The following is a 27,866-nucleotide window of genomic DNA, read 5'->3' as shown; positions in this document are numbered from 1 at the left end:
GCTTCTAACCACTGAGAACTAATGGTAAAGGAGGACCAGTTTTTGTCGGACGGTAAACACGTCTCCCTCCCTTGACCAGCACCACACACATTCTCCTGCAGTTCTTGTCATAATGAATGGCCATTATACACTGTATGTCTGGCAGAGGATAGGGAGAGCGCACTCCCTCAAAACAAGTCTGGGAGGAATCCCAGGAGCCAATCACGGGGAGATTACTTACAGCAGCTGTGCATGCGACGAAGGCTTCGCTGTCCTTCTGTGTGTGTGCGTACGTGTATGTGTGTGTACGTGTGTATGTGTGTGTGTGTGTGTGTAGGTGTGTGTGGGGGACGGTCTGAGTGTTTAACTGTGCACTCAGCAGGAACATTTATATTAGCAACAAACACAGTGCTGGTTTAAAACAAGTCAGCATGACGGTATTTGTGATAATTGTGTTGTCTTGAGCGCGTGTGTGTGTAGGGCAATGATATAGAAAGATGTGTGTCCGTACCACTGATGGTAATACTAGCGGAGAGATACATGGAGCCCAACATAGAGCTCTAGGTAGTCACCTGACTTGGATTCCTATGAATACTGAACAGCGTTTATAGTAGTATGCTCATCCCATACATGCAGGAGATGATCATTTGTTGGTGGGGGGCTATGGTAGGGTAGGATGCACCCATTGCCCTTCTCTTCCTCCTCCTGCTCTCCCTTCTTCCTCCCCCTCTCCCCTCTCTCCTGCTGTATGGTCCTCCCTGCATTGCCCCCTTCGTTCCTTCCCTTTCTAACCTCCCTCCCTCTCTCCTCCTCTCATTCCAAACCTCCCTCTCTCCTCCTCTCATTCCAAACCTCTCTCATCCTCTCATTCCAAACCTCTGTCTCTCCTCTCATTCCAAACCTCCCTCCCTCTCTCCTCTCCTTCCCAATCTCCTGCACTCCTTCCCACGATGAAGGTGTGCAGCACCTCATGAGTTTGTCCTCTGCATGATGCGACGGCTACAGATTTTGTTGGGGCAGAGACAGATGTCGGAGATGAAGAGATTATCCCCTCAAACGAAATATATACAGTTGATTGGGCACAGTTTAGAAAGTGAATGGGCTTGATGGATCTCCCTTGTCATCCGCATGCAACCTATACTCTACCGTTCATTGTATTTGTATGAATGCCCGATAGTTGTCGTAGCACTTTTCAGAATGAAAATCGACCAAAATTCACTGTCATCGTATCTGAGTACTGGAGAGACAAGGTGCACAGAGATATGGAAATTCCCCTGTCCTGCCTGGCCCACATGGATGACCTCTTAGCTCCTTTCTAAAGATAGCAGATCACCTGCCAGGTTGCAGTTCGCAGGCACGAGTGCCACTTGAATATAAAGTCCCACCTCGCCCTCGTTAAAAGGCTGAGCAGCTACCCCTGTGACACCGTCAACTGTCGTCCAGCAAGCCAAGATAAACACTTCTCCCAAGTAACACATCTCAAGTCTCGTTCACTCGACGATCCCACTCCTGATGTCAGTGATTAAGACGATGAGCTGATAAAAAAAAAAATCTGCAGCTCAGCGAAACCCAGGACGACTGCAGGTACGGCTGTGGCGCTCGCTGGAGGAGAAACTGGTTCGCAGGCCCTGACGAAGTGAGCCAGGAGAAGGAAATTGCTGCGCCCGTTTCATCTAAGCCTCCAGTGAGCTGTGGTGATCAGCATCTTTAAGCGGGATCAATGCTCTTTTTTTTAAGGGGAGGGAGTGGGGGCGGGGGGGGGGGCATCGAGAAAACTTCCATCCACCTTGTAAAATTCGAAATTCTTTGAAGTCGTTTTTCTCCAGCCGCTGAGACGGATTTAATGACTGCTCCCATTTTGGGTTAGAAAGTAACCTGTGCCCACACTGTCACAAATTCTCTGTAAATCACCGAGAATTTACGTCTCGGCGCTCCTGTACAAGGACGACAAAATATTCCCATCAGGCAGCTGAGTGATGATAAAGTGCCCGTGTTTCCCTGTGGCAGGTGCCGTCATGGAGCTGGAGGACGAGCCGCTGTTGTTTCAGACAGGCTGGGAGGGGGAGGAGGAGGAGGAGGAGCAGGAGGGCGAGGAGGCAGGACACAGCCCGGGGGACGGTGGGGTGGGGGGAGTGTGGAGGGTCGTGGGCTGGGTCTACACAGTGCCCTGGGTGAGCGGGGTGGTGCTGGGAGCCGGAGTCCTGCTGCCCTGTGCCCTCTCCGCCTACATGTTCCTCTACTGCCCCCCGCTGGACATTGACCTCTCCTACAGTGCCTTCGAGGTCCACAGCCACTTCTCGGCCGAGCGCTTCGACGCTCTCGCCATCGCTGTGAAGAGTCAGCTGGGGTCGTGGGAGCGACACCGCTGCGAGCCGGACGACTACGACACCTCGGCGCTCCGCGACCTCCTCCTGCAGGGGCTGGGCAAGCAGGGGGCGGGCGCGTCCGAGGGCTCGCACCCCGAGGGGCTCAACTCCACGTCCGCGAGGCCGAGCGGCCTCCCAGGCGGCGCTCGTCAGAGGAGAGGAGCGGAGGCGAGCCCCGGAGGCCGAGCGGAGGCCGGAGGTCGGGGCCGGGGCGAGGCGTCGAGGCCTGAAGAGACGGGCGGCGACGGAGCAGAGAGGGGGGGGAAGGAGCCGGGCGGAAACGCCACAGCCTGGGGCACGCCTGCGGCCGGCGGGCCCTCCGGGAGGGCCGAAGACGGGGGCAGAGGGAGATCGTTACTCAGGGAGCGGAGGCTCGCGTCCAGCTACTCCTACCAGCAGAGCCAGGCGCTGTGGAGGATGGAGCTGGTGTTTGTGGCTCAGGGCGGGCCCGGGGACAACAACATCTTCACCCCCGAGCGGCTCCGCACCATCCACGGCGTGGAGCGCCTGCTCATGCAGCACCCCCAGTTCCAGCAGTTCTGCTGGAAGCCCCTGGAGGCTCTGAGGGATCTCCCTCTGGGGCCGTCCTTCTGCTCCCCCCCCAGCTCCCTGCTCTCCTACCTCTTCCCCAGCGAGCGCGCCGACAAGATCTACTACGACGGCATGGGCCCCGACCTGGCAGACATCCAGGGTGAGAAGCCTGACAAACCAGACCTGAAGGAAAAAAAGACCTGAGCTGAAGCTAGATCGAATATATATCACATATTTGTCTTAGTGCTCAACTAGGTCCTACTTTGTTTTTATTTCACGTGTTGTTTTCTTCTGATTGGCGGTGTTTCTTGTGCTTGCAGGCGCCCTGAGCTTGGCCATGACCCACCTTCAGTTCTACTGGTACGTGGACGAGAGTCTCTCCCCGGAGCGTCTCTCCTCTTCCCTCCTGAGGAGTGAGATCCACTTCGGGGCTCCCCTGCCCTCCTTCTACTCCCTGCAGGACCGGCCCGCGGAGCAGAGGAGGCGCTTCAAGGACTTTGTGGTGCAGTACGCTGAGATCCTGGCCCAGCAGTCCACCAGGTCAGTCTCACACACACACACACACACACACATCATACACCATCCACACACATCATACACCATACCCATTCACACACACACCATACACTCACACATACGCACCATACCCCATGCCATTGTGTATTCCTGTCTGTATGTATGTATATCTGTGTGTGTGTATATGTATGTATGTGTGCCTGTCTGTGTGTGTGTGTCTGTGTGTGTGTGTCTGTGTGTGTGCCCCAGCCAGGTGAGGGTTCTCTACGGAGGGACGGAGCTGTTTGATAACGAGGTGAGGCAGACGTTCCACAGTGACATGCTCCTGGCTCTTATCAGCGGAGCCTGCATCGCTGTGCTGGTCTACATCCTCACCTCCTTCTCTGGTAGGTCTCCCCAGTGCCTCTCTCTCTCTGGTCAAGACCAGGGCCTCTCTCTCTCTCTGGTCAAGACCAGGGCCTCTCTCTCTCTCTGGTCAAGACCGGGGGAATCTCTCTCTGGTCAAGACCAGGGTCTCTCTCTCTGGTCAAGACCAGGGCCTCTCTCTCTCTCTGGTCAAGACCAGGGCCTCTCTCTCTCTCTGGTCAAGACCGGGGGCATCTCTCTCTGGTCAAGACCAGGGTCTCTCTCTCTGGTCAAGACAAGGGCCTCTCTCTCTCTGGTCAAGACCAGGGCCTCTCTCTCTGGTCAAGACCAGGGCCTCTCTCTCTGGTCAAGACCAGGGCCTCTCTCTCTCTGGTCAAGACCAGGGCCTCTCTCTCTCTGGTCAAGACCAGGGCCTGTAGAGAACATTCTGCCATTATTCATTTTATGGTTTTGTTTCATCTTGCCATATTTTTGTGTGTTTGTGTGCACAGAGATGCGAACACCGACATCTGAGCTATCTGAGAGATCTAAGTTATGTTGTACTGTGTGGCTATTATATACAGACTGTTACTTGACTTTGACCACCAACATACTGCAAGAACCATGATCCTCTGATCCTTGGTCTTTTGCTGTACTTTCTGAATGCACATGTTTCTAAGTGGGTTTGAGTCTGCTTAGCGACTGAAGTGTCCAACCTGAATGTTTCTTTAGTGTTCCTGTCCTTCTTTGGCCTGGCTAGCATCGGTCTGAGCTGCTTGGTGGCCCTGTTCCTGTACCACGTGGTCTTTGGCGTGAGGTACCTGGGCATCCTCAACGGAGTGGCCGCCTTTGTCATCATCGGTATCGGTGAGCAACCCAACTCTTCTCTCTCGCACGCGCGTGCGCGCGGACAAAAGTCCGTTCACGGAAGGCGGCGTTGGCTGGTTCTCGAGCTGGCGGTCGAGCCGCTAACCAGAGCTCTCTGCGTCGTGTCCTCTGCCCTTCGTCCCCAGGCGTGGACGACGTGTTTGTGTTCATCAGCACCTTCCGTCAGGCCGCTCACCTGGTCCTGCCAGTGCAGCGGATGGTCTACACGGTCAAAACGGCGGGGCGAGCCACGTTCCTCACCTCCTTCACCACCGCGGCGGCCTACGCCGCCAACATCTTCTCTCAGGTACATTTACATGTAATTAATGTAAATGTACCTAACGCGTGTGTTCGCAGCTCACAATTCCTCTCTCCACGGATAATCACTTTTTTTTTATTCGTTCGCTCGTCTCTCAGGGTCACGCTTCATTTCTGCAGCGTGAGCGTGTGGAATGTTCTGGTTTGAAAGATGAGTTTGTTAGTTTTTTTGGACCACGGCTGTCTGAAGACGTCTGTTTGTTCCTTGTCCGATCCGTCAGATCCCAGCTGTTCAGGACTTTGGTCTGTTCATGGCGCTGATAGTGAGCTGCTGCTGGCTGTGGGTGTCCCTGCTCATGCCTGCAGCCCTGTGTGTCTGGAGCCAGGCTGTGGAGGCGCACGAGAACTCCTGGTGGAGGTGGTAAGATCTGCTTCTTTTCTTTCCTGGCTCCGGCCATTGTTGTGCACTCAGGTTTTGTTTTGTCCTAGGTGACATGTTTAACAAAGACTTGGTTCTTTTTAAAGCTGCCTCTGTCTTGCTCTCTCTCTTTACCTCTCCCTCATTATCTCTGTCTTTCTGTGTCGGCCTCCCCCCCCCCCCCCATCTCCCTCCCCTTCCCTCGTTATCGCTCTCTCTCTCTCTCTCTCTCTCTCTCTCTCTCTATCTCTCTCTCTCTCTGTGTGTCACTTCTCTGTGTCTCTCTCCCCCCTCCAGGTTGAAGACACTGGCAAGTCTGTCTGTGCTCCACAGTCCATTGTCAGACGGGGATGACGACGTGGCTCTCCTGTCAGTGGAGATGGAGCCAGGTGAGATTGTTATCTTCCCCCTGCCCAACAGTGTCTCTCTCTCTCTCTCTCTCTCTCTCTCTCTCTCTCTCTCTCTCTCTCTCTCTCTCTCTCTCTCTCTCTCTCTCTCTCTCTCTCTCTCTCTCTCGCTCGCTCTCTCATTCTCTCTCTCTCTCTCTCTCTCTCTCTCTCTCTCTCTCTCCCCCTCTCTCTCTCTCTCTCTTTATATGTCTCTCTCTCTGTCCCCACAGAGTCCTGTGAGCCAGATGTGGACATCCTGTCTCTGTCCCTGGAGGCCTCCCCCTCCCCTCAGGCCAGCGCTGGGGTGGTGAGCGCCAAACTCCAGTGGGCGCTTAAGCGCTGGGTGGCAGAGCCCGCCGTGGAAAACCGCAAAGCCGTTCTAGGTAAGCCGTCGGCCCTCCTCCTGAGATCAGGAGAGCCGGGCGCGTCTCATGAACTATTCATGTGCCCTTTCTAAAGGGATTCCTCTGATCTGTGCCTGCATGTCCCTCCCTCCCTCCCTCCCTCCCTCCCTCCCTCCCTCCCTCCCTCCCTCCCTCCCTCCCTCCCTCCCTCCCTCCCTCCCTCCCTCCCTCCCTGCTCTTCCGTCTTCTTCACTTTTCCCTCCCTGTCGCCTAGCTCCCCTACGTCTTCCTCATCCCTCCTCCATCCCTCCCTGAGAATACGTCATTCATCAGTCCATCCCTCCTTCCATCCCTCCTTATGTCTCCCCCATCCCCCCTGTCTTCTTCCTCTTTAGATCTCCCTCCCTCCTCTCCAATGGTCTATCCCGTCTGCAGTGCCTCTCGCTCAGTATTGTGCCCTGTGTTCAGGTGTGTATTTGCTGGTCCTGCTGGTGTCTGCTGGCTGCTGCTGTCTCCTGAGACCAGCCACCCACGCTCCGCTCCTGTTCCGGCCGGACACCAACCTCCAGACCCTGCTGGCCCTCCGGAACAACCTCAGCGGTCAAGGCATCGCCTGCCACATGTGTTCCGGTCAGTGCTGATTAGATCCTTCCTCAGCCACTATTGTGGAGAGGTATGGAGGTGGGGGAGAGGTGGAGGAGAGGAGAGGTATGGTGGAGGAGAGGTATGGTGGAGGAGAGGAGAGGTATGGTGGAGGAGGTTTTTAGGGAGCCAAAAGGTGGCAATGCAGCCCAGTTCATTGATTGTCCCAGAATGCATCAGTTTTGAATCAATTATAAGCCAATAGAGGTTTTCATATTATACTCACTTCCATATATGTCACATTCTTACTGAATACTTCAGGATGAATGTTCAAATAATATGTACATTTATGTGTAAACTTTTTAATTCGTTATTCAAACCAGTACTGAGTTTCCTGTTACCGTCATACTAATACTCTCCGCAGCAAACTGCAAACTGATCCTTTCTGTTCATTGCAAGTGATGAGTGGGTTTTCCACAGACAGTCTGTGATAGGTGCAGCCCCTGTTACGCATTGCACCTCAGCCCATCTGAGCTTGAACTTTGACTTCTTAATACATGACGTATTAATAATAATTTAATAACAAGAGCTTGTTCATAAATATGTAGAATCAAGTGTTTGAAGCAGTTGATGGTGTGGTGATAAAATGCATGATTGGATTAGGGTAAGTGTATTGAAGACAAATACAAAACTGTAGACCCCACCAACCTCCAGACCCTGCTTGGCCTCTGGAACAACCTCAGCGGTCAAGTCATCGCCTGCCATAGTGATTGTCCCAGAATGCATCAGTCTTGAAAAAATTATAAGCCAATAGAGGTTTTCATAATATACCTACTTCCATATATGTTACATTCTTACTGAATACTTAAGATGAATGTTCAAATAATATGTACATTTTTGTGCAAAAATCTTTTTATTTCGTTATACAAACCAGTACTGGGTTTCTTGTCACCGTCATACTAATACTCTTCGCAACAAATTGCAAGCTGATCCTTTCTGTTCATTGCAAATGATGAGTGGGTTTTCCACAGACAGTCTGTGATAGGTGCAGCCCCTGTTACGCATTGCACCTCAGCCCATCTGAGCTTGAACTTTGACTTCTTAATACATGACGTATTAATAATAATTTAATAACAAGAGCTTGTTCATAAATATGTAGAATCAAGTGTTTGAAGCAGTTGATGGTGTGGTGATAAAATGCATGATTGGATTAGGGTAAGTGTATTGAAGACAAATACAAAACTGTAGACCCCACCAACCTCCAGACCCTGCTTGGCCTCTGGAACAACCTCAGCGGTCAAGGCATCGCCTGCCACAGTGATTGTCCCAGAATGCATCAGTTTAGAATAAATTATAAAACAATAGAAGTTTTCATAATATACATACTTCCATATATGTTACATTCTTACTGAATACTTCCGGATGAATGTTCAAATAATATGTCAATTTTTGTGCAAAAGTCTTTGTATTTATTTATACAAACCAGTACTGGGTTTCCTGTCACCGTCATACTAATACTCTTCGCAACTGTTTGTCAAAATTATCCTTCCAGTTCATTGCAAATGATGAGTGGGTTTTCCACAGACAGTCTGTGATAGGTGCAGCCCCTGTTACGCATTGCACCTCAGCCCATCTGAGCTTGAACTTTGACTTCTTAATACATGAAGTATGAATAATAATTTAATAACAAGAGCTTGTTCATAGATAAGTAGAAGCAAGTGTTTGAAGCAGTTGATGATGTGGTGATAAAATGCATGACTGGATTTGGTAAGTGTATTGAAGACAAAATGCACAACTATAAAATACGACAAATCATGATTCATGTCAGGCAAGCAAAAATATGCTCTGTGCCTGTGTGTGCCTTTTGCACTGTGCATACTGAATTAGGTTCATCCTCCCAGTTGGGGTAGCGCAGACATATGGGGAGATAAGAAAAAATGTGGATGTTCAAATCTACACCCTTTGAACAAGCCAGGCCAACAAGGAATATGTGTGTCTGTTTATGCTCTTCAGTCTAGCTACAGTAAGATCATGCCTCGCTTTGAATTCATGCTGGCGTGGGTGGTTTGCTATAGGTGTGTTTATGGAGAAGCCCCACTATCTACACACCAACGCCAACTCTGGCTCTTCACCACCTGGCAGTCACCTTCACCATGACCAGGATCCTGCCAGACAATCTCCCCAGAGCCCAGCCAAGCCAAGCTCCAAGTCCAACACAACAGGTACCTCCCTCCTCCTGTTTCAGGCAGAGAACACGCGTCTCTCCACGTCACCGCACGGCTCACCGGAATAATAATAAGTCCCCCGTGAACGAGTTTTTGAAACGTATTCCTTCCCAGGCCCCCTGCTGACGGTGTACGTCTTCAAGTTAGACATGGGAGCGTCCGTCAGTCGATACCGCTACTCTGTCAACGCCAGCGTGCCCTCTCCCTGGAGGGCCCTCGGCTCTGGGCATGGAGACGTGCCGTCCTTCCTGGTGAGGAGAACCCTCCCCTCAGTGTTTCACCCCTGCCTCTGGGCAGTCCCCGAAGGCCAGGAGTCATCCTACATTTACATTTAGTCATTTAGCAGACACTCTTATCCAGAGCGACTTACAGTAAGTACAGGGACATTCCCCAGAGGCAAGTAGGGTGAAGTGCCTTGCCCTAGGACACAACGTCATTTTGCACGGCCGGAAATCGAACCGGCAACCTTCTGATTAATAGCCCGATTCCCTAACCGCTCAGTTATCTGACTCCTTGATCTGATGTGTTCCGAACAGGCTTACAGAGGACCCAACAGCAACTACAGCACCCGCATGACGGTGTGCGTGTCCCACGTATACCAGCCCCACGCTAGTTGGATGCTCACCTCGCTGGGGTGCGACCCGCACCACGGCTGGAGGTCAGAGTTCAGCTTCTACGTGGCTTCGACCCCGCAGCATCACAGCAGGTTAGTGGCGTCGGGGGGGAATATTTCAGTTGTTGTTGTTTTGTCCTGCGCTGTCCACAGAACTGTAAAAGACTGCTCTTGTTGCTGTCTGACAAGTCAATAGAAAGACCTTTCTTGGTTTTCTAACAATCGAAATACTAGAATAATTGAACTAAGCACTTCTGATCCTTGACCATCTACTGTAGTTACTGCATGCACTATTCATTCAAATGCAGCTTAAACGTAAAACATATACATGTAAAAAAAAAATACTGTAAAATAAACTGAGGAGATGACAGAGTTTCTGTCGTGCCTCCCAGGAGACTGTACTACGCCCAGCACCGGCTCAGTCCTCACCCCAGCAGAGTGTGTGCCGAGCCTCCAGGCTGTGTGTTCAGCTCTGGGCCTGATGGAGCAACGCAAGGCTCCTTCTATTCGCCGCTCTCCAGTAAGCCACAAGCAGCCACGAGGCATCATTTACATACTAGCATCCAAGCGCAAGAGGAAAATGCAGTTTCAGGCTCATTTGTTGTCGGTTTGCCAACGAAGGCAAACGAGGGAGTCTTTTTCGTATGTATTTCATAGACGACACGTCGGCCACCAAGTCGAAGACCTCCGGCTTCAACCCCTGTAGTGGGGGTGGGTGTGGCCAGCCAGCAGTACGCCCCCTGGTGGACACAGGAGCCATGGTGTTTGTGGTGTTTGGTATTCTGGGAGTCAACCGCACACAGCGCACAGACAACCATGTCATAGGGGATATGGTGAGGAGACTGCAGAATAAATTTCAAAAAGTATGTTTTCATCCAGCAAAAGATACAATTTATTGGCATTGATTTTCTCTCTACATCATCTCCAAAGGGTAGTATCATATTGGATCCAGAATTTGACATCTTCAAAGAAATTGGGTATCTCTGTAAACTGTGCAAAGCCATCAGTGCTAACACAGACCTGGTTAAGCCAGGGGGAGCACAGTGTCTACCTTCAGGTAACCGACACACAAACGACAACCACACAGACAAAATCGAGATGTGAATGTGTCCTATCCCTGCTCCCCCCTGTGATTCTTATCCCTCCTCTGCCCCAGGAAACAAGCTGTCATCTATCCTGCCTCTCCTCCACCCTGAATGTCACTCGCTCCCCCAGCCCAATCTTCTGCCAGGCCAACTATCTCACGGGACTGTAGGGCTGAGCGCTGGCAGGGTGCGCTGGCTGTCCATGGCCTTCGAGTCTGTACGTACAACACTAGCTCAAAGCACACTATCATCATTCAGAAACCTTAGACTCTCCCCGTGGATGAGCCAATGCTGTACTAACTTCCTGTTGTGTTTGTTGCCAAGACAACCTACAAGGGAAAATCCTCCTTCCAGACGCATTCAGACTTTCTTCAGTGGGAGAACTTCCTGCAGGAACAGCTCGCCACCCTCCCACAATCCTCTGCTCTGCGTCGAGGTTTCCAGACATGTGAACACTGGAAGCAGATCTTCATGGAGATCATAGGCAAGTTGAGCATTGGCAGTATATTTTTCATATTCAACTTCACATCATGATCTGTCATCTCATAACTATTACACTAAACTTAGTGAGTTGTTGCTGCTCACAATCATGCACACATTTGTGAAAACACTCCTGGCAATCATTTGCATTGATAAGCAATAAGATCACATGACCAATACCACCGATCCAGATAAATTAGATTTAATGCAACAATCACCAGGAAAGAAACAATTAGCAGATCTAGCTCTAACATTGGGTCAATGGGGAACCAAGTCCTCAAAATGTATGCTAATTGTTTCTATCCTCGTGATTGTTGGTCATGTGATCAGATTGGTAATCCATACAAACGATTGCCAGGTGTGTTTTCCTAATGAGTGGGTGATTATGAGCAAGTGATATTTTGACAGCACACACACAGGGGTGGGGCCAGGCAGGGGAACCAACCTGCATGGTCCCCACCCCCACCTTCTGTCATCCAGCACAGGCACCAACACAAGGGTGGAACCCAGCAGGGGTGCCCACATGCATGGTCCCCATCTCCAATCATACTTGGCATCTGCCAGGGGCACCAACGTGCATGGCCCCCACGTTTTTGTTTTTTAGTTAAGTGCTTTTTTAAGAGACATTTAAAATATCAGCTTCTATTTCTTTGGGTAGATCTATGAAGACACACATTGTGATTAGAACCCACAACCTTTTGGCTTAGCCTCAGTTTACATGTTACACATACTTAACCAATGAGCTACCAGGGCTCCATGACAACATGAACATTTTGAAAATACATCCTTAAGGTAGTGTTTTGTTTTGTAAAGATACACTTGACAACATTAGTGAATCCAGGCCTGGGATATGAACCCAATACTTTTAGGCTTAGCTTCAGTTTACATGTTACACATGCTTAACTACTGAGCTACCAGGGCTCCATGACAACATGAACATTTTGGAAATACATCCTTAAGGTAAAGTGTTTTAAAGTTCATGTGGTAAAGTGTAAAGTGTTCTCAAGCTACACTTGAGAACATTAGTAAAGCCAGGCCTGGGATTTGAACCCAAGCACCTTCTATAAGGCTTCTGCTTAATTTGTACATGCACTCAACCACTGAACCAACGCAATCCATTTCATGACATTACCACTACAATGTCTCCCAGCAGACAGCAGATAATTAACCACTAGAACTTTTGCCACTTATCATTGTGGCACAGACTAAATGAAGGGGAAACCTTGCATCTGAAATGAGAACTACTATATTATGATTATTTTAATAATTTATTAATGTAGCTGCTGTATTAAAAAAGTAGTTAAGGAGGATTTGAATCTGTGACATCATGATCTCACATCTCTTGCTCTGAGCTAAACTTAACAGGGAGTTGTCGGAGCTGCTCACAATTACCCACTCATTTGTGGAAACACACCTGGAAACCGTTTGTATTGATTGGCAATAAGATCACATGACTAATACCACCGATCCAGATAAATTAGATCTAATGCAACAATCACCAGGATAGAAACAGTTAGCAGATCTAGCTCTAACATTGGGTCTATGGGTAACCAAGTCCCTCAAAATTGAATGGTCGTTTTAGATGTCTAAGTGCTTTCCTACCTGGATGGGCTTAATGCTGTGACCCATCCAGTTGAGATGGCACATTTAGACATCTGATCACAGCATAGCAGACACAAAAAGGTTTATGAAAGGTCCCAATGTTGAGACTTTTGTTTGACTCTTTCCTGGCGGGGAGCAGGTGTAGAGAGCGCCCTCTGCAGTCTGCTGCTGTCCCTGGTGATCTGTGTGGCGGCTGTTTCTGTGTTCACTGCCCATCCCCTCCTGCTGCTTCCCATCCTGTTCACCATCCTGGGTAAGACTCTTATTATGCACCACGAGTTACATACTGATATAACAAGCCATCGAGAATTAGGCACAGGAATTGGGTTGCATTAGAGACAGAGACACCTCGGAATAACAAGCAGGTGACTACGTTCTCTAGGCCTCACGAGGTGTCTGGTTTCCCTGGGGGGGGGAAGGCGGGCTAACTGGGTTGTTCCTGCTTGTGTCCAGGGGTGATCTGTCTGGTGGTGGCGATCATGTACATGCTGGGCTGGGAGATGGGGGCTGTGGAGGCCATCTCGCTCTCCATCCTGGTTGGCTCCTCTGTGGACTACTGCCTGCATCTGGTGGAGGGCTACCTTCTGGCAGGGGACAGTCTGCCAGAGACCCCCTCTCACAGTCTGGTAGGACTCGCACCAGCGCCGTGTTTGATGACAGGGAGCAGGAAAACATGGAGACAAATCTGTTGCGGAACATTCTCTCGCTCTGAACCATTCATCCATATTCGAGGCACATCATTTTTTTATGGATATTTTTGCAAATTAGTATGTTCTGTTTACTTGTTCTCTGGGTTTCGACGAAATTACTTACTTTCATTTTTTAACAGGAGCCCAGGGGCGTGAAACAGCTAGGGGGTTAGTTTAACATCCGTCTGTGTTTTCCAGGAGCTTCAAGCTAAGCGGCGGAGACGGGCTCTCGAGGCCGTCAACCACGTGGGCGTCGCCATAGTGTCAAGCGCCGTCACCACGGTGATCTCAACAGTCCCTCTTTTTTTCTGTGTCATTGTGCCTTTCGCCAAGTTCGGCCAGATCGTGGCCATCAACACAGCGGTGTCCATCCTGTTCACCCTGACTGTGACGGCGGCCATGTTGGCCACCATGGCTCCGCCCTGCTTCAGCAGGCCCCCCGGGGCCGTGCTGAGGGCCGGCCTGGCTGTCATGGCGACCGTGGGCCTCGGAGCGGCTCTCTGCTGGGCAGGAGGGCTGATGGGGCGGGGCACCTGGCACACTTTCACCATGTGAACCAAACTGTTGCTCAACTGTCAAACAAAGTGACCATGTTATGTCTGCAGGAGTCTCGACGACTCCGCAGTCCCAGCCTAGAGTTGTAGAAGGAGCTTCTCTATTCACAAGTCAGCTGGATCTTATGTCACTGGTGCCAATCGAGATCATGTCTATGATCTCTCCCTTGGGTGAACTAATGGATGGTTGGTTTGGTCGCACTTTATTTGAAAGCACACGGTTTCCATTGTAGTATTTCCATGGTCAAACTTGATTCCACACGTGATCAGTTAATGATGTTTGTTCCTGTGGTAATTGTTGTACTAGCACCACAAGACACCGTATGGTAGCAAGTACGCCTCACTTTTCATTGTGATTAGGTTCAACAAAAATATAACCATTGTTGTTGCGTTATTTATTACCAGATGGAAAAGTGAGGTGTAATAATATAGCTACTTTTAAGGAGTATCCTTATTTAAAAAAAAGCTGCATACCGATGATTTGATGAGAAGTATTCTTCTGACAGTATTAGATTTGATCTGAATAACCACTTGACTGGATGTTGAAAATGACTGGTTTAGTCACATGGTTCCTCTCTGTGCTTTTTTGACACACCCTCAGGAGTCACTGAGCATGACCTGTGACCTTTCTGCCGTCTGATTGGGACAGGTGTTGATAGATATTAGATAGCGAATCATAACTCAGAGAATATTCAGGGTGTCACGGTATTGTTTGTAAGGAGATGTCACAACGCTGCGCTGTATCTCAATGAGTTTCTACAGAATTTAATTGTACAATATTGTCACCATTGGAATGTTCACACATCCTATTTCTCATCGTGACAAAATTATCGTGAAGAGGGGTTGGAGGACTGTATAAATGAAACAGCTGCAACAGGTAGCATTCGAAAATAAATTCCAAAATTAGAAACAGCGCTGATCTGGCGCTCTCAATTCTTGTCTAAACTTCTGCGCTTTCCTCCAGCTTGATTGACTGCTGGAACTTAATTTGCTGGAAAGTAACGGCTGCTATTAAATTAGAAATGGACATTCCACTGACATTGAGCTGTGTGTTGTTTACCAACGCTCAGAGACTCATTACCTTACACAACTGAAATTGTTTTTTTTGTTTGTTTTTTACTGAAATAATCTTACCTGTTGTACCTTTTGGTTTATTTGTGTTGGAATACATCTAGCCTACGTGAGATTCACATGTTGCTAAATGCATGATGAATAAGTCTTAGAAGGCTACCTTTCGCCAACAACAACCCTCCAAAAAAAACAAGCGTTTAGTCACGCTCCAAAACATTGTGTATATTGTGCTTTTCACAAAAGGTGTTTTTACAACAGAAGTATCAACTACATGACCAGTTAACCGCCTCCTGTAAATTTGAAGTTCAACCCTCTTGTCGGCTGTGTGAACTTGTCCATGCAGCTCAAGGCCAGGTATAGAAGATCATAGGAACCTCCACTTGTGATTCTCTCAGGTGAAGACACTCCACACATTCTCTGCATACTTTACACAAAACTCAGGGGGGCTTGCTGTAAACCTCTCTACCCCCGGCAGAGCTCTCGGACTCCAAGAACCACTTCACCTTCTGCCAGTGTGTCTCTACCTCCGCACACGCGACCATTCCCACCCACGAGAATTCTTTAATTTACACCATTCCTGTGACTGGAGTCAAGTCTTGTAAGTGTGTATTGCTGTTTGAAATAAAGCTGGTATTCTGACAGGGAAAGGCCTTGGTCGTTGTCATTACTGCAGCTAAGGTCAAAGGGCCATCCCTGTCCTTGCTGTTTCTTCGTGTCTCTATTTCTCTGGATCAAGACTGTGAGGAGAGAGCAACACTATTAGACTGCTGCCAAACTGTCTCACAAGCCAACGTGAGAGCTATGATAACAATCATATGCATTTCCCATATCATCCATCAGTTGTCATGCATTATTGCTTCGTGGAAAACCATCTAACATACACTGAAGATCAAGTGTTGGCATAATAATTTTCATGTGCTAATGTCACAACTGATTGTCAGTCACCTCGCCAGCTCTTTCCTGGTGCATCATGATGCAGCAGCACACTGAGAGAACCAATATGTTTTTCCCAGCAGGTGAATATTTTATCGGGTCACCACCTCACTTAAAACAAAGAGCCGGTCTGAAACTACACTTTGCCACTATAAATATGAATGTTATTTTTCTGTATATTTTTCCTTTCGGGGACAGCTGCGTGTGTGATGGAAAGCCTAACAATTTGGTTACTTGTTACTCTGTGGAGCATGGCAATTGCATTGCAGTGAAACAATAGATATATTGTTACTATACAATACAATACAACCCTGATGCACACATGTAATGGAATGTGTATATTAATTCTTAGGCAACCTTTAGTGTCTAAAAAGGTTCCGACATACATGTACATATTATTATTATTAGACACAGGACCACTATACAAGGTTTCATAAATGTTAATTCTTACATACATACATGAAAATATGCATGCATATAAAAAATATTAACAATAATATGAGGCATTTGTGAAATAGAATACCTCAAATAAAAGAGTTGATGAGAAAACATCAATTTCAACATTGATTTCCCTGCCCAATATCAACCTTGTTGATATTGACTGAAATTCTGCAGCACCTCTCCAAAAATGCATTGAGCAAACTGTTGCTATGACAATAAATACCCAGGAACAATTGCACCAGGAGGAAAAGTGTTATTATGCAGAAACAGAGAGAGATAGATGAGAAAGACAGATAAATTAAGACAAATGACAGACAGAGAGAGATGTGAGTTTGCACTGTGGAAAGAACGTATTTACGTAGTTTAAATCCAAACTGTCCATGGACTGACACACAACTGTCTTTATTACCCCAGGTTACAGGGCACACATATCTTTCAAGTATGCCTGAGAAACTAAATGGAGCAACAACAAAAAACAAAAAAACTAAACAATTATGTAATAAAATGAGATAAAATAGAAAATAAGTGAAATGGCATTGCATTTTACAAAAATGTATAAGCTCATGATTTTCGAACAATTCACTGTAAAGTGCTAACTGGTTTGAGCTGAGGAAAGCACAAGCTTCCTTAGAATGGTCACCATACACAACTTTACACAGAGAGGTACAGTTAACAGCCAGTCAATGGCGAGAAATTACCAAAAAGAATTCATTTATTAGTCCTTTAATAAGATAACTGCTTCCTTACTTTTCCTTGTTAATGGTAATAATGAGAATTCTACACTGGCTGTCAGGATAATGCCAATTACAAATGGCTGGTGTAACTGTACAGTATCCTATACCCATTGTAATCATTACATGCAACTCTCTGACTTACAGTATCGAAATCTCAAGTCAAGGGTGTCCTTCATATACTCTTATGGACAGGAATCCTTAAACAGAAGGGATGGGGGGGTGAGGGATGAGAGGGTGAGGAGTGGAGCTTACGTCTCAGAGGAGTGAGGGTTAGGTCAAAGAGAGTCCCCTCCGGACCACCCCCCCCCCCCCTCCTCCCCCTCCCCCCCCCCCCCTCAGGTGTGGTCGTCAGGCCGACAGAAGCAGGGATCTGTACCGCTGACACCCGCCTCCCTACAAGTCCTGAGAATCCACTGTTGCTCTCAATGGGAGGCCTTTCTTTTATATTTCTTTTACATTTTTAAACAAACAAAAAAAAAAAAACTAGAAAAAAACCCCAGTTAAAACCCCCCCCCCACCCCCAAACAAACAACAAAAATTAAAAAAACATGGGAGGGGCAATAAACTCTCCCCCCGGAATCCGCCTAAACAAAATACCCACCCACCCGCCCACCCGGATCCTAACCATACAAAAAAAGGTAAAAACAAGGTTTACTGCAGAATGGCTTTTCTCCTCACAGTCTGAGGGGGGAGCTTGAGTCCCTGGGCGCGGCTTGTCTTGCGGCTGTTCGGTCGTTTCTGAGTCATCTTGGTGGCCGAAGGTCTCCGAGCTTTAGGCTGGCGCCAGCCCTGAGGGCCCCTCCGTCTGCCCTTCTGCCCCGCGCGACCCCGCGCGACCCCCGCGGGTCACTTGCGCGAGTGCAGTGTGTCCTGGAACTTGGTGCTGGTGTAACGGACGTGGAAGCCCTTCTTGTTGATCGTGTCGTCTGAGCGGAACTTGATGACGATGGAGTCGCCGGCCGAGTAGATCTCCTCTGGAGGCTGGTGTGAGGAGAGGGGGGAGGGAGGGAGGAGAGGAGGAGAGGGAGGGAGGAGGAGAGGGAGCGAGGAGGAGAGGGAGGGAGGGGGAGAGGGAGGGAGGAGGAGAGGGAGAGAGAAAAAGAGCAAAAGAGAAAAAGAGAGAGAAAGAGAGAGGGAGAGAAAGAAGCAGGAGATAGAGTGATACAGAGAGGATGGATAGAAAGGGGGAGAGAGTGAGAGAGAGGAGGGAGGGGAGAGAGAAAGGAGGAGAGCGAGAGAGCGGGGGAGAGAGGGAACAGATGGAGTTAATATTTATCACTGTGACTGAACTTAATTGAAATGCCAATTCAAACTGAGAAGAGAACAATAGGGGTGAATTGTTGGCCTGTAAAACCACAACTTCTATTCTCAAATGAATAATGCAACAAAGACTTGGTTTGTTCTAATGTGTTTAAAAGAGTGCTGGGTGGAGATGGAGAAGGCAGGCTGTGGTACAGAGGGAACATTAGGTGCCCTCCAGTGCCTGCTAGCGCTGATTTACAGGAACAGGCTTCAGTAGAGCAGCACGGCTTATTATTCAACTGTGTTAAATGAAATCAGGATGTTCTCTGACCTGGGGAACCAACTCTACAGTTCCCCAGTGGCCTCATTGTTCCAGCCCCGGCCCCGGCCCCAACCACCAACCCCAGGTGATAAGCTCTCCATTACAGCTTACAGCTGGAATCCCTGATAGTGTATCATCATCCAGAGAAAGCCCATGTTGCTGCAGAGGCAAGAGCCTCACACCACACACACACACCACACACCACACACACACCACACACAGGACCTATCCACATGAGCAAAGTGATTAAAGCAAGGGAAAGAAATCTTTAGAGCCCAGGGGCCTATATCTAAAGTTCAAGCACAAACGGACCACAGGCAAACACTTCAGAGGTCCATTCAAAAGGTTACTCCACAGCAGCGCTAAATATCAAAGCAGTGCTGAAAGTGTGGATTTTTAAGTCACTGTGGTTGATTAAACCAACAGAGCGGGTGAAAGTATAGGGAGTCAGGTGGCTGAGCGGTGAGGGAATCGGGCTAGTAATCCGAAGGTTGCCAGTTCGATTCCCGGTCATGCCAACTGACGTTGTGTCCTTGGGCAAGGCACTTCACCCTACTTGCCTCGGGGGAATGTCCCTGTACTTACTGTAAGTCGCTCTGGATAAGAGCGTCTGCTAAATGACTAAATGTAATGTATAGCCGTGTTTGGTGGAGAAGACTGTTAGAGAGAGGGGAGAGGGTCTTACCCCAGATCCACAGTAGCGTCCTAGTCTGGGGGACTTGGTATCGGCGCCGTCAAACAGCTCCATGTAGTCGTAGCCACAGTCGGCCTCCTCCTCGATCTCGAAGGTCTGGAAGATGAGCTCCACGCCGTAGCCCTTCTCCGCCGAGATCACCCACTGACAGTCAGACGCTCCGGGGTAGTTGTTGTCGCCGAACTGGGCGTGGGAGAACAGGTCTTTGGTCTTGACCTCAGCCTTCAGACGACCTCCGCATTCTGCAGAACAAAGATCACACTCAGAACCCCCCGAAGCAGCACTAGTACCACTTCTGCAATGAGCAACATCTTACGTGCCTTGTCACGAGTTAGGGTTTCTGGTTAATGTTATATTAACCCTAACCATATTAAATGATGAAACCGTGCATTTCCAATCCTCGCTTTTCGAGGGTACTTTCCACAAGCACTATTTGCCTGTCACCTTAGACGGAAAAAGGCAAAGAAAGAAAAAGCGTTGTGCTGTTTGCGAACGAACGCTTCGAAGCGCGGCGCCGTACCTGCGGTGTGCGAGGCCTCGAAGCCCTTCTTCTGCACCGAGTTGTCCGAGAAGAAGCGGATGAACATCTTGTTGGAGCTGGACATGACGGGCGGGGGCTTCTTAGTGCCGCAGTAGCGCCCCAGGCTGGGCGCCTTGCCGTCGCGCCCGTCGTAGATCTCCAAGTGGTCGTAGGCGCACTCCAGGTGAGCCTCCATGTCGATCTCGTTGAAAGCCTGGAGAGAAGCACCGTGTGTTAGCCTGTGCATCCTCATAATGGGGAGTCAGGTGGCTGAGCTGTGAGGGAGTCGGACTAGTAATCCGAAGGTTGCCAGTTCGATTCCCGGTCATGCCAACTGACGTTGTGTCCTTGGGCAAGGCACTTCACCCTACTTGCCTCGGGGGAATGTCCCTGTACTTAGTGTAAGTCGCTCTGGATAAGAGCGTCTACTAAATGACTAAATGTAATGTAAATGTAATAATAATAATGACAATAACAACAACAGTTATGTTCAGGTGGATGGAGATCATAAGGGAGATACTATAGTTGTACCAGAAGAGGGGGCTCTACATAGCTGGTCAAATGCTCCATACTGTTACAGTAAGACACTGTCAGCACACAGTTGCTAGTGCTGAACACAGAGCAAAGGAGGTTTAAACACAAATCAAACCCACGTGAGACATGAGTACAGGTCATAACGAAAGCGCCAAGAGGGTGGCACATACAATTTTGATGCGGTGGCCGGGCGTGGTAGAGAGGGCCCAGGTGCAGGCCTTCTTGCTGGGGTATTTGTCGGGCCAGTTGGGGCTGGTGATGGTGCCAGCCACACTGTTCACAGTGTGGTCACAGCCTGCTGCAAAACAAAAAAAACAAAATCCACAAAGTCAATAGGGCTCATCTGTCCCTCTTCACAGCACCAGCACAGGCCAGGCCAACGTACAAACTCCACAGAGATTCTGTTGGTGTTGGCACCGGGGAATGTTTACCGATTAAACCCCCCGATTAAAACTGAGGCCAGACACCCTCCTATCCCTGCTGTGGGTGTCCTTGGCCCCCCTCCCTACTCCCGGACGGCGGGGTCAGCGCGTTACCTTCTTTGCAGTCGTGTTTGTTCTCGTGAAGCACAAATCCGCTCCTGCACTGGCAGCTGTAGCTGCCGAACGTGTTGACGCACTCATGCTGGCAGCCCCCGTTCTCCTTCGAGCACTCGTCTTTGTCTGGGGAGACACGTAACCTTGGTGACTGTCGCTTCCCCCCCACACGCACACACACTTCCTCACAAAAAATGGATGCAGAAGCAGCAAGGGATAGGGAAAAGAGAGAGAGAGAGTCAAGTAGAAAGAGAAGGAGACAGAAGAACAAAGAGAGAGGAAAAAGAGAACGGCTGATCCCCAGTCTAACCTCACCTGAGAAGAACTGCGCTTTGAAGCCCTTCTTCGATACGGTGTTGTCCGACTTGAACTCGATCCTCATGTTGTTGTACTGGGAGGTGATGGCCTCGGGCTTCTCGGCTCCGCAGAACTTTCCGTGCAGCCTGGAGTCTGCAGAGAGGCCGCTGCGCACCTCCACGTAGTCGTACTTACACACCTGGACACGACACACAACCTCGGGGCGTAAACATTTCGACCATACGAGCGCGTATCTCACATTCGGGCGACGTCCTTTCCCACCGAGCGAGGCGCTACAGAGAACCATCGGCAGAACAAACAAAGTCGTTAAAAAAAGATAGAAAATAAAAACAGCGCTCACGTCGTTGCCCTCCGTCTCGAACACGTCGAAGAGCAGCGTGATGCGGTACTGGGTGGGGGCGACCAGCTGCCAGATGCAGTTCTTGTTGGGGGGGTACTCCCTAGGCCACCCGGGGCTGGTGATGGAGCCGTTCAGCTTGGTGATGAAGCCTCCGCACGCAGCTGCACACACACACACACACACACACACACACACACACACACACACACACACACACACACACACACACACACACACACACACACACACACACACACACACACACACACACACACACACACACACACACACACACACACACACACACACACACACACACACACACACACACACAGGGGAGAGGGGAGGGGTTAGGATCTGCTGCTTCCTCCACTGAGGCTGTCTTCTGAGATGTCGCCGTAACACTCTACGATGACGTCCTGACTGCACGACGACACATCGAACACGGTGCGGAACGGAAGAAGCCATGAAGTTCCAAACTGTTTAGTCTAAAATATATTTAACTACTATGATCAGTGTTATATATCATCCATGTGTTATTTCAGGAATCTAGTTTGGGAAGCTGTTACGAAACATCATTTCTGTCAGTGCCATAATGTACACCAGCAGCGCATGACAGACCCCCCCCCCCCCAACAGACCAGGCGGGGATAAACCATCTGAAATGTGTGTCACTCCACTCCGAAGCGTTAATCTGGGTGTTATTCGACACCCAGAGCGCTTTCCAAGAAAGCTTAAATAAACACAAATTGATGCTATCTACAAGGGTTAAGCTGGGCATTAATCAACGAGACGAGATGTGTAATAGCACGCACCCTCCTCTAGGGGCAGATTGGAGTCAGGTTTAGTTAGGGAGCATTGACATTGCTTCACCCATTGTTGTAATCTATGGTGATTATAATGCTACACACTATTCTCTATCCAGATAGTTTTAATGCCTCGACTACCACACCATATTGCCATAATTGCTTACAAATCCTCTGAACCGCTGTGGTTGTCATCCGGTATATTGGCAGGGCAGGCCAGACACTGCCAGACTTTTTGCTTGGATGTGTAAACTAACACTAATCTCCAATGGAATTTCCACAGTTTTTTTTTTTTTTTTTGTAGAGCACAACTTTTAAGTGTTGTGCTTGGTTGGGATGAATACAAGCCACAGTCCTTGTGAATGGCATGAACAGGGTCACAACTCACCCTCACAGCTGCGCTTGTCGGCGGCCAGCTCGTAGCCTGGGTCACAGGCACACTTGTAGCTTCCCAGAGTGTTGACACAGCGTTGCTCACAGCGACCGTTGTCCGGCTTGGAGCACTCGTCCATCTCTGCACAGACAATGAGTTGTTAGCGCCCTTCTAGCCGGCCTCTCGTTCCACCGGTTGAGGGAGCAGGCCTCAAAAACAAGACCACCGCTACCCCCAAGACAGGCTTGTCACAGCTAAGACAGACTGGTGGAAACAGTGTCCAGAAAGACACTGAAAAATATTAGGAGTTTCAGCAAAAACAAGCTGCACTAAGACAGCCTCATAGAAACATGAGGCAAAACACACAAAAAACTTTCTGCGCCCCAAAAAAATCAAATAACAAATAAATAAAAGAGAGAGAGTTTCAGCGCTGCATGATGAGATTACTGATGAACGAATGACTAAAAACAAGGAGATTACATCATCTACAGTTCCTCAACCCGGGAGATCTGACCTTTGAAGAAGTTAGCGGCGAAGCCAGCCTTGTTGACGGAGCCGTCAGACACAAACTTCATCCAAAGCTGGTTGGAGCTGGTCTTGATGTCGTCGGGCTTGTCGTAGCCACAGAAGCGGCCCAGCAGGGGGCTGTTCTCAGAGTTGCCGTCACGCACCTCCAGGTAGTCGTACGCACAGCTGTCGTGCCTCTCGATCTGGGGAGGGAGGGAGGGAGGGAGAGAGAGAGGGAGAGACACAGGGTCTGATCACGCCACGCTGGCAACTTTTTATTTGTGTGCACACGCACGGTACATGCATATGCACAGGCACGCACACAGTCCCTTACACACACACACACACACACACACACACACACACACACACACATCAACCCTGCACCAGACACGGTGGTGTGAGAAGCTTCCAGGCCAGGGTGTCTTACCTCGAACGACTGGAAGGTGAGGCCCACATGGTAACCCTGAGCCACAGAGATCTTCCAGATGCACACCTTGTTGGGCCGGTAGTCGTCAGGGTAGTTGGGGGACTGGATCTGCCCATTGTCCCTCTTCACCTCTCCGCCACAGATAGCTGAAGAAGAGAGAGAACCGGGTTCTAGTACAGCATCGTCATGACAACACAGCCGACCATGGGAGCTCCATCCTCTCAAAGCTCTCTGCAGTCAGTCCGCTGAGCTCTGTGGCACGTGTGTGTGTGTGTGTGTGTGTGTGAGTGCCTGTGTGTGTGGTGACTGGCTTACTTTCGGACAAGGCAGAAAAGCTGTGTGTGTGTGTGTGTTGTGACTGGGCTCACCTTCGTACAAGGCAGAGAAAGTGTGTGTGTTGTGACTGGGCTCACCTTCGTACAAGGCAGAGAAAGTGTGTGTGTGTGTTGTGACTGGGCTCACCTTCGTACAAGGCAGACGAGGTGTGTGTGTGTTGTGACTGGGCTCACCTTCGTACACGGCAGAGAAGCCCTTCCCAACCCAGTTGCTGCTGCTGCGGAACTCTATCCACAGGCGGCTGTCGGTGGAGATGATTGGCTCTGGCAGCTTGTCGCCACAGAAACGACCTGGGTGACACACACACACACAGACACATCAGCCTCGATCACACTCCGCTTGACACACTGCAGGACAGTGAACCTGCACTCGCCGCGTCGCTAGCGCAGGGAGCGCAGCAGGAGAAGGGCACATGCAGGGAAATCATGTGACTTTTTGACCGTGTTTATGATCATACACTTAAGATGTGATGCTGTTTTGTTGCACTGTACTATGTCATTTTGTAGTTGAGCTACTGTTGTTATTGTTGTTGCACCGTGCCTTGTAAAATACACACCGTTTTGAACCAGAAAAATCCCCTGCAGGACTATGCACTTCGGATCCTTGATTATCTGCGGTACTTTCCATGTGCACTAGTTGTATTTCTCTTTGGATAAAAGCACGTGCTAAATGAGTAAAAATGTAAAATCCGGACCTTTTAGAGGCGCCTTCCTCCAGTAGCCATCTCTGATCTCGACGTGGTCATACCAGCACAGATGGCTCCTGTATAGATCCATGGAGGTGAAGTTCAGAATGATCTTCAAAACCAAAAGATTGTGATTACTGACAAGTTCAACAAGCAGTGCCACAACAATTGGTAATAGAAGACTTCACTGTCTGAATGTTTTATTCCTGTAACTTGTCTAGTTTCTAAGTCCGGCAGTGTCCTTGGACTCAAACATCACACCTGTCCGCCTGGTGTGATGGATATTGTCCATATACCGTGCATGTAGACACACACACACACACACACTCCCTACTTTTTCGCCAGGTGTGCTAGATATTTTCCAGATGCAAAAGACAGACAGACACACGCACAAACACACCAACACGCACACATACACTTTATATCTACAGTACACACACACACACACACACACACACACACACACACACACACAAACACACTGCGTACCTTTTCTCCAGGGGTGACAGAGATCCTCCAGATGCAGTGCATGTACGCCGAGTAACCGTTCGGGAAGCCTGGCGAGGAAAAGTTTCCGCTGCTCTCCTGCAAACTGTCCCCACATCCTACACACACACACACGTACACACACACACACACACACACGAATGATACATTTGTCAGCGTGCGCAGAAACGGGACAGTTTGAAACGGTTGTTGATTCCGACAGCGGAGGCAACACCCGCCGGCAGCCGCGAGGCCGGCCTCGGTATGGAAGACACTCTGCGCTCCACCGGGCGCCGTCACATACAAAGACACGTCTGCCAGTGACAAACCACCACTTCCAGGTGACGAGGACTGGAGGGAGGGGACGGCACGACACCCACACTCTGTCTGTCCGTATGAACCTGACCCGCTCCAAATAAACTCCCTCCCCGAGGACACAGAACACACGCGCCGTCCCTGCTGGCCCCTCGGGGCGAGACACACGGGTCCTACGGTGGCTCCTCCTCGCCGGTGTGAAGGGCCTGGGGACATGTGGGGAGGGATTCCCACTGGGGCCAGAGCTTTTTACGAGAGCAGAGAAGCAGCTCTGGGGATGTGTGAAGACCGTCTGTCTGCTCGGATAACTGCCCCCCCGTTCCCCCTCGGCTCGGATTCGGAGGGAAGAAAAACACCCCCCCCCTCCTCCCTAACTGTTTACGTTTCAGGGCCTCCCCAGAGGCCAGTGTGAGAGCTTATAAAAGGGAGGAGGGGAGGTGGGGATTTATCTAGTAACACCTCAGACGAGGTTTGCTGATGTTAAAGCGTTAACGAGCGCTCTGAAGGGGGGTGAGCGAGCCGCTCCCAGGAATGCCGTGTGGACGGAGATCCGGTGCAGCTCCAAAGGAGCTCTTTCCATGGTGAGGCTTCCGCCTGACTCGCCACATCATCCACCCCGCTAGGCGTGCACTGGGAGAGGGATGGTCACCGAAGAGGGATGCACACTCACACACACACACACACACACACACACAAGCAACCACACAGACACACACATATACAGGCATACACCCACACAGCCTCACCAATAACTATCTATAGTTCAGACGTGTACTTCTATAAACACCAGTCCAGCTATGGTGTTTATTCATTGAGCTCTACGGTGGTTTCGACAGCCCAGCTGGCTCTGTGTGAACGAGAGTAAACTCTGACATCAGACTTCTCAGTGAATCACTATTCCCAGCAAGAGTCTGTTTGAGATATTAAGTTACTTAAGTCCAGAGACGTAAAATTCCTTTGTTAAGTACCCTACAAACAAGTAACCGGAAATATTCTGATAAAAAAAAAAAAAATACTAGAACCATTTATTTCACTTTAGATCATTCCTGGACACTTTACACAGTAAGATGTTGAAATCTGGCCTTGGCCACAGTTTCCTGGTTATTGTCCTCTTGAGACCAGCTGTTCTTCTATCTGGGAAAGAGTGATGACAAACCTCTCTTTCTGAGGGACTGTTTACACTGGTCTGGGCGTCACGGCAACCGTAGCTAAGGAGTCCCACCACTTCAATGGTGGACGCTTGGCTATTTCAACACAATGTGAACGACATTTGGGAAAGCTCGGAGCGTTCTGTTTTTTTTAACATCTCTCGTTTCACACTCGTGTGTGAACACCGTGTGAAGACCAGAGAATGAAAGGAGGAGGTTTGTGTGTGTCTGTGGTCTTACTGGAGCACTTGTATAGTTTGCGTGCCTGTGCGATATCCCCTTTGCTCAGTCGGGTCCTTTGGCCAATGGGAGGTCTTATTCCGTTGACGTCGTAGCGTGGCAGGATGGTATCCAGGAAGATGCCTCTGCATAGAGGGATTGAATCACTGTTAATACCACACATACACACATGTACACACACACACACACACACACACACATGCTGGTACTCTCACACACGTGCAAATACACACGCGTGTGCACATATGCAAACACACAGACACACACACAACACTTATTCACTCATGGATGCTGAAATCTGAACGTCTGCTAGCCACTGTCAGTGGCAGTCAGCATTATTTACATGACATAAAGACACAGACAAGTTACAGGTACTTCAGGTGGCTCTACTGACAGCTAAGAGAGGACACAGGTTTCCTTTGGTTGATCAGTCACCGAGATGATTGGAACGTGACTGAATCAGTTACTGCTGTCATCTCAAATCCAAAACCCATCCGTTCCTGGATAGGGTGCCTAGACAGCAGACGTGGCGCGGCAGTAAACAGGACAGAGTGACGCCAAACTCCACTGCCCACTCGCACGCTCTCATCACTGACCTCAAAGAGGAGTGGACCCTAACCCGGGAGATCTCGCTCGACAACTTCTTCCAAAACTATGACCTAAGCAACCGAGTTGTAGCACAGCCTAACAGACTGTGACTCTCTCCCCCTCCCTCTCCTCCCCCCCTCCCTCACCCTCCCCATCTCTCCCCCTCTCTCCCCCTCTCTCCCCCTCTCTCCCTCTCTCTCCCCCTCTCTCCCTCTCTCTCCCTCCCTCTCCCTCCCTCTCCCTCTCTCCCTCTCTCTCCAGAGGCTACAATGTTCCTCTCAGAGGGGCAGAGGTCACGCTGACTGATGCGAGGGTCAACACTGACCTCACGTTGACTCACTAGTGTGTCCCGCAGATGGAGGACAGCCAGCACTAACACAGAGGGGATGTGACACCGTTCGAGACAATCTTTGGAGAAACGACAC

The 27,866-nt window shown here is 49.5% G+C and overlaps 2 protein-coding genes and 3 non-coding genes across 6 annotated transcripts in view; 4 read left to right on the top strand and 1 right to left on the bottom strand.

Annotated features, from left to right (window-relative positions):
- The first annotated feature begins 1,994 nt into the window (after window positions 1-1,994).
- disp3 (dispatched RND transporter family member 3) lies at window positions 1,995-13,844 on the top strand. Its single transcript, XM_067228493.1, has 21 exons — window positions 1,995-2,583; window positions 2,680-3,036; window positions 3,197-3,416; window positions 3,642-3,778; window positions 4,470-4,604; window positions 4,751-4,911; window positions 5,144-5,283; window positions 5,578-5,669; window positions 5,900-6,052; window positions 6,482-6,643; window positions 8,671-8,817; window positions 8,935-9,071; window positions 9,357-9,526; window positions 9,826-9,976; window positions 10,105-10,266; window positions 10,364-10,490; window positions 10,590-10,735; window positions 10,843-11,002; window positions 12,740-12,853; window positions 13,054-13,226; window positions 13,488-13,844. The coding sequence occupies exons 1-21, from the start codon at window positions 1,995-1,997 to the stop codon at window positions 13,842-13,844; spliced, it is 3,990 nt and encodes a 1,329-aa protein (XP_067084594.1).
- Window positions 7,034-7,130, top strand: LOC136933157 (small nucleolar RNA U13). Its single transcript, XR_010874797.1, has one exon. It is a non-coding gene; the product is annotated as a small nucleolar RNA U13 (small nucleolar RNA).
- Window positions 7,585-7,681, top strand: LOC136933158 (small nucleolar RNA U13). The gene has a single exon (XR_010874798.1). It is a non-coding gene; the product is annotated as a small nucleolar RNA U13 (small nucleolar RNA).
- On the top strand, window positions 8,138-8,234 carry LOC136933154 (small nucleolar RNA U13). Its single transcript, XR_010874795.1, has one exon. It is a non-coding gene; the product is annotated as a small nucleolar RNA U13 (small nucleolar RNA).
- Window positions 13,845-17,585: 3,741 nt separating the features above from the next.
- bmp1a (bone morphogenetic protein 1a) overlaps window positions 17,586-27,866 on the bottom strand; it is a 26,483-nt gene continuing 16,202 nt past the window's right edge. The window contains exons 7-20 of one of the 2 annotated variants that reach the window (XM_067227704.1): window positions 26,854-26,978; window positions 25,154-25,269; window positions 24,674-24,776; window positions 24,153-24,269; window positions 23,644-23,789; window positions 23,221-23,416; window positions 22,722-22,847; window positions 21,529-21,689; window positions 21,186-21,366; window positions 20,871-20,996; window positions 20,505-20,632; window positions 19,801-20,014; window positions 19,272-19,522; window positions 17,586-18,003 (exon numbers count right to left, since the gene is read on the bottom strand). In XM_067227704.1, coding sequence (XP_067083805.1) covers window positions 17,869-18,003; window positions 19,272-19,522; window positions 19,801-20,014; window positions 20,505-20,632; window positions 20,871-20,996; window positions 21,186-21,366; window positions 21,529-21,689; window positions 22,722-22,847; window positions 23,221-23,416; window positions 23,644-23,789; window positions 24,153-24,269; window positions 24,674-24,776; window positions 25,154-25,269; window positions 26,854-26,978 — 2,125 coding nt within the window. In that variant the 3' untranslated portion in view covers window positions 17,586-17,868. Of the gene's footprint in view, window positions 18,004-19,271; window positions 19,523-19,800; window positions 20,015-20,504; window positions 20,633-20,870; window positions 21,367-21,528; window positions 21,690-22,721; window positions 22,848-23,220; window positions 23,417-23,643; window positions 23,790-24,152; window positions 24,270-24,673; window positions 24,777-25,153; window positions 25,270-26,853; window positions 26,979-27,866 lie in introns of both variants that reach the window. The other variant, XM_067227703.1, reaches the window with a different exon arrangement.

This window comes from Osmerus mordax, chromosome 24 (genome assembly GCF_038355195.1).
Source record: "Osmerus mordax isolate fOsmMor3 chromosome 24, fOsmMor3.pri, whole genome shotgun sequence".
Taxonomy (NCBI): Eukaryota; Metazoa; Chordata; class Actinopteri; order Osmeriformes; family Osmeridae; genus Osmerus; species Osmerus mordax.
The sequence above is the reverse complement of the archived record's forward strand: the minus strand, read 5'-3'. Positions and strand labels throughout refer to the sequence as shown.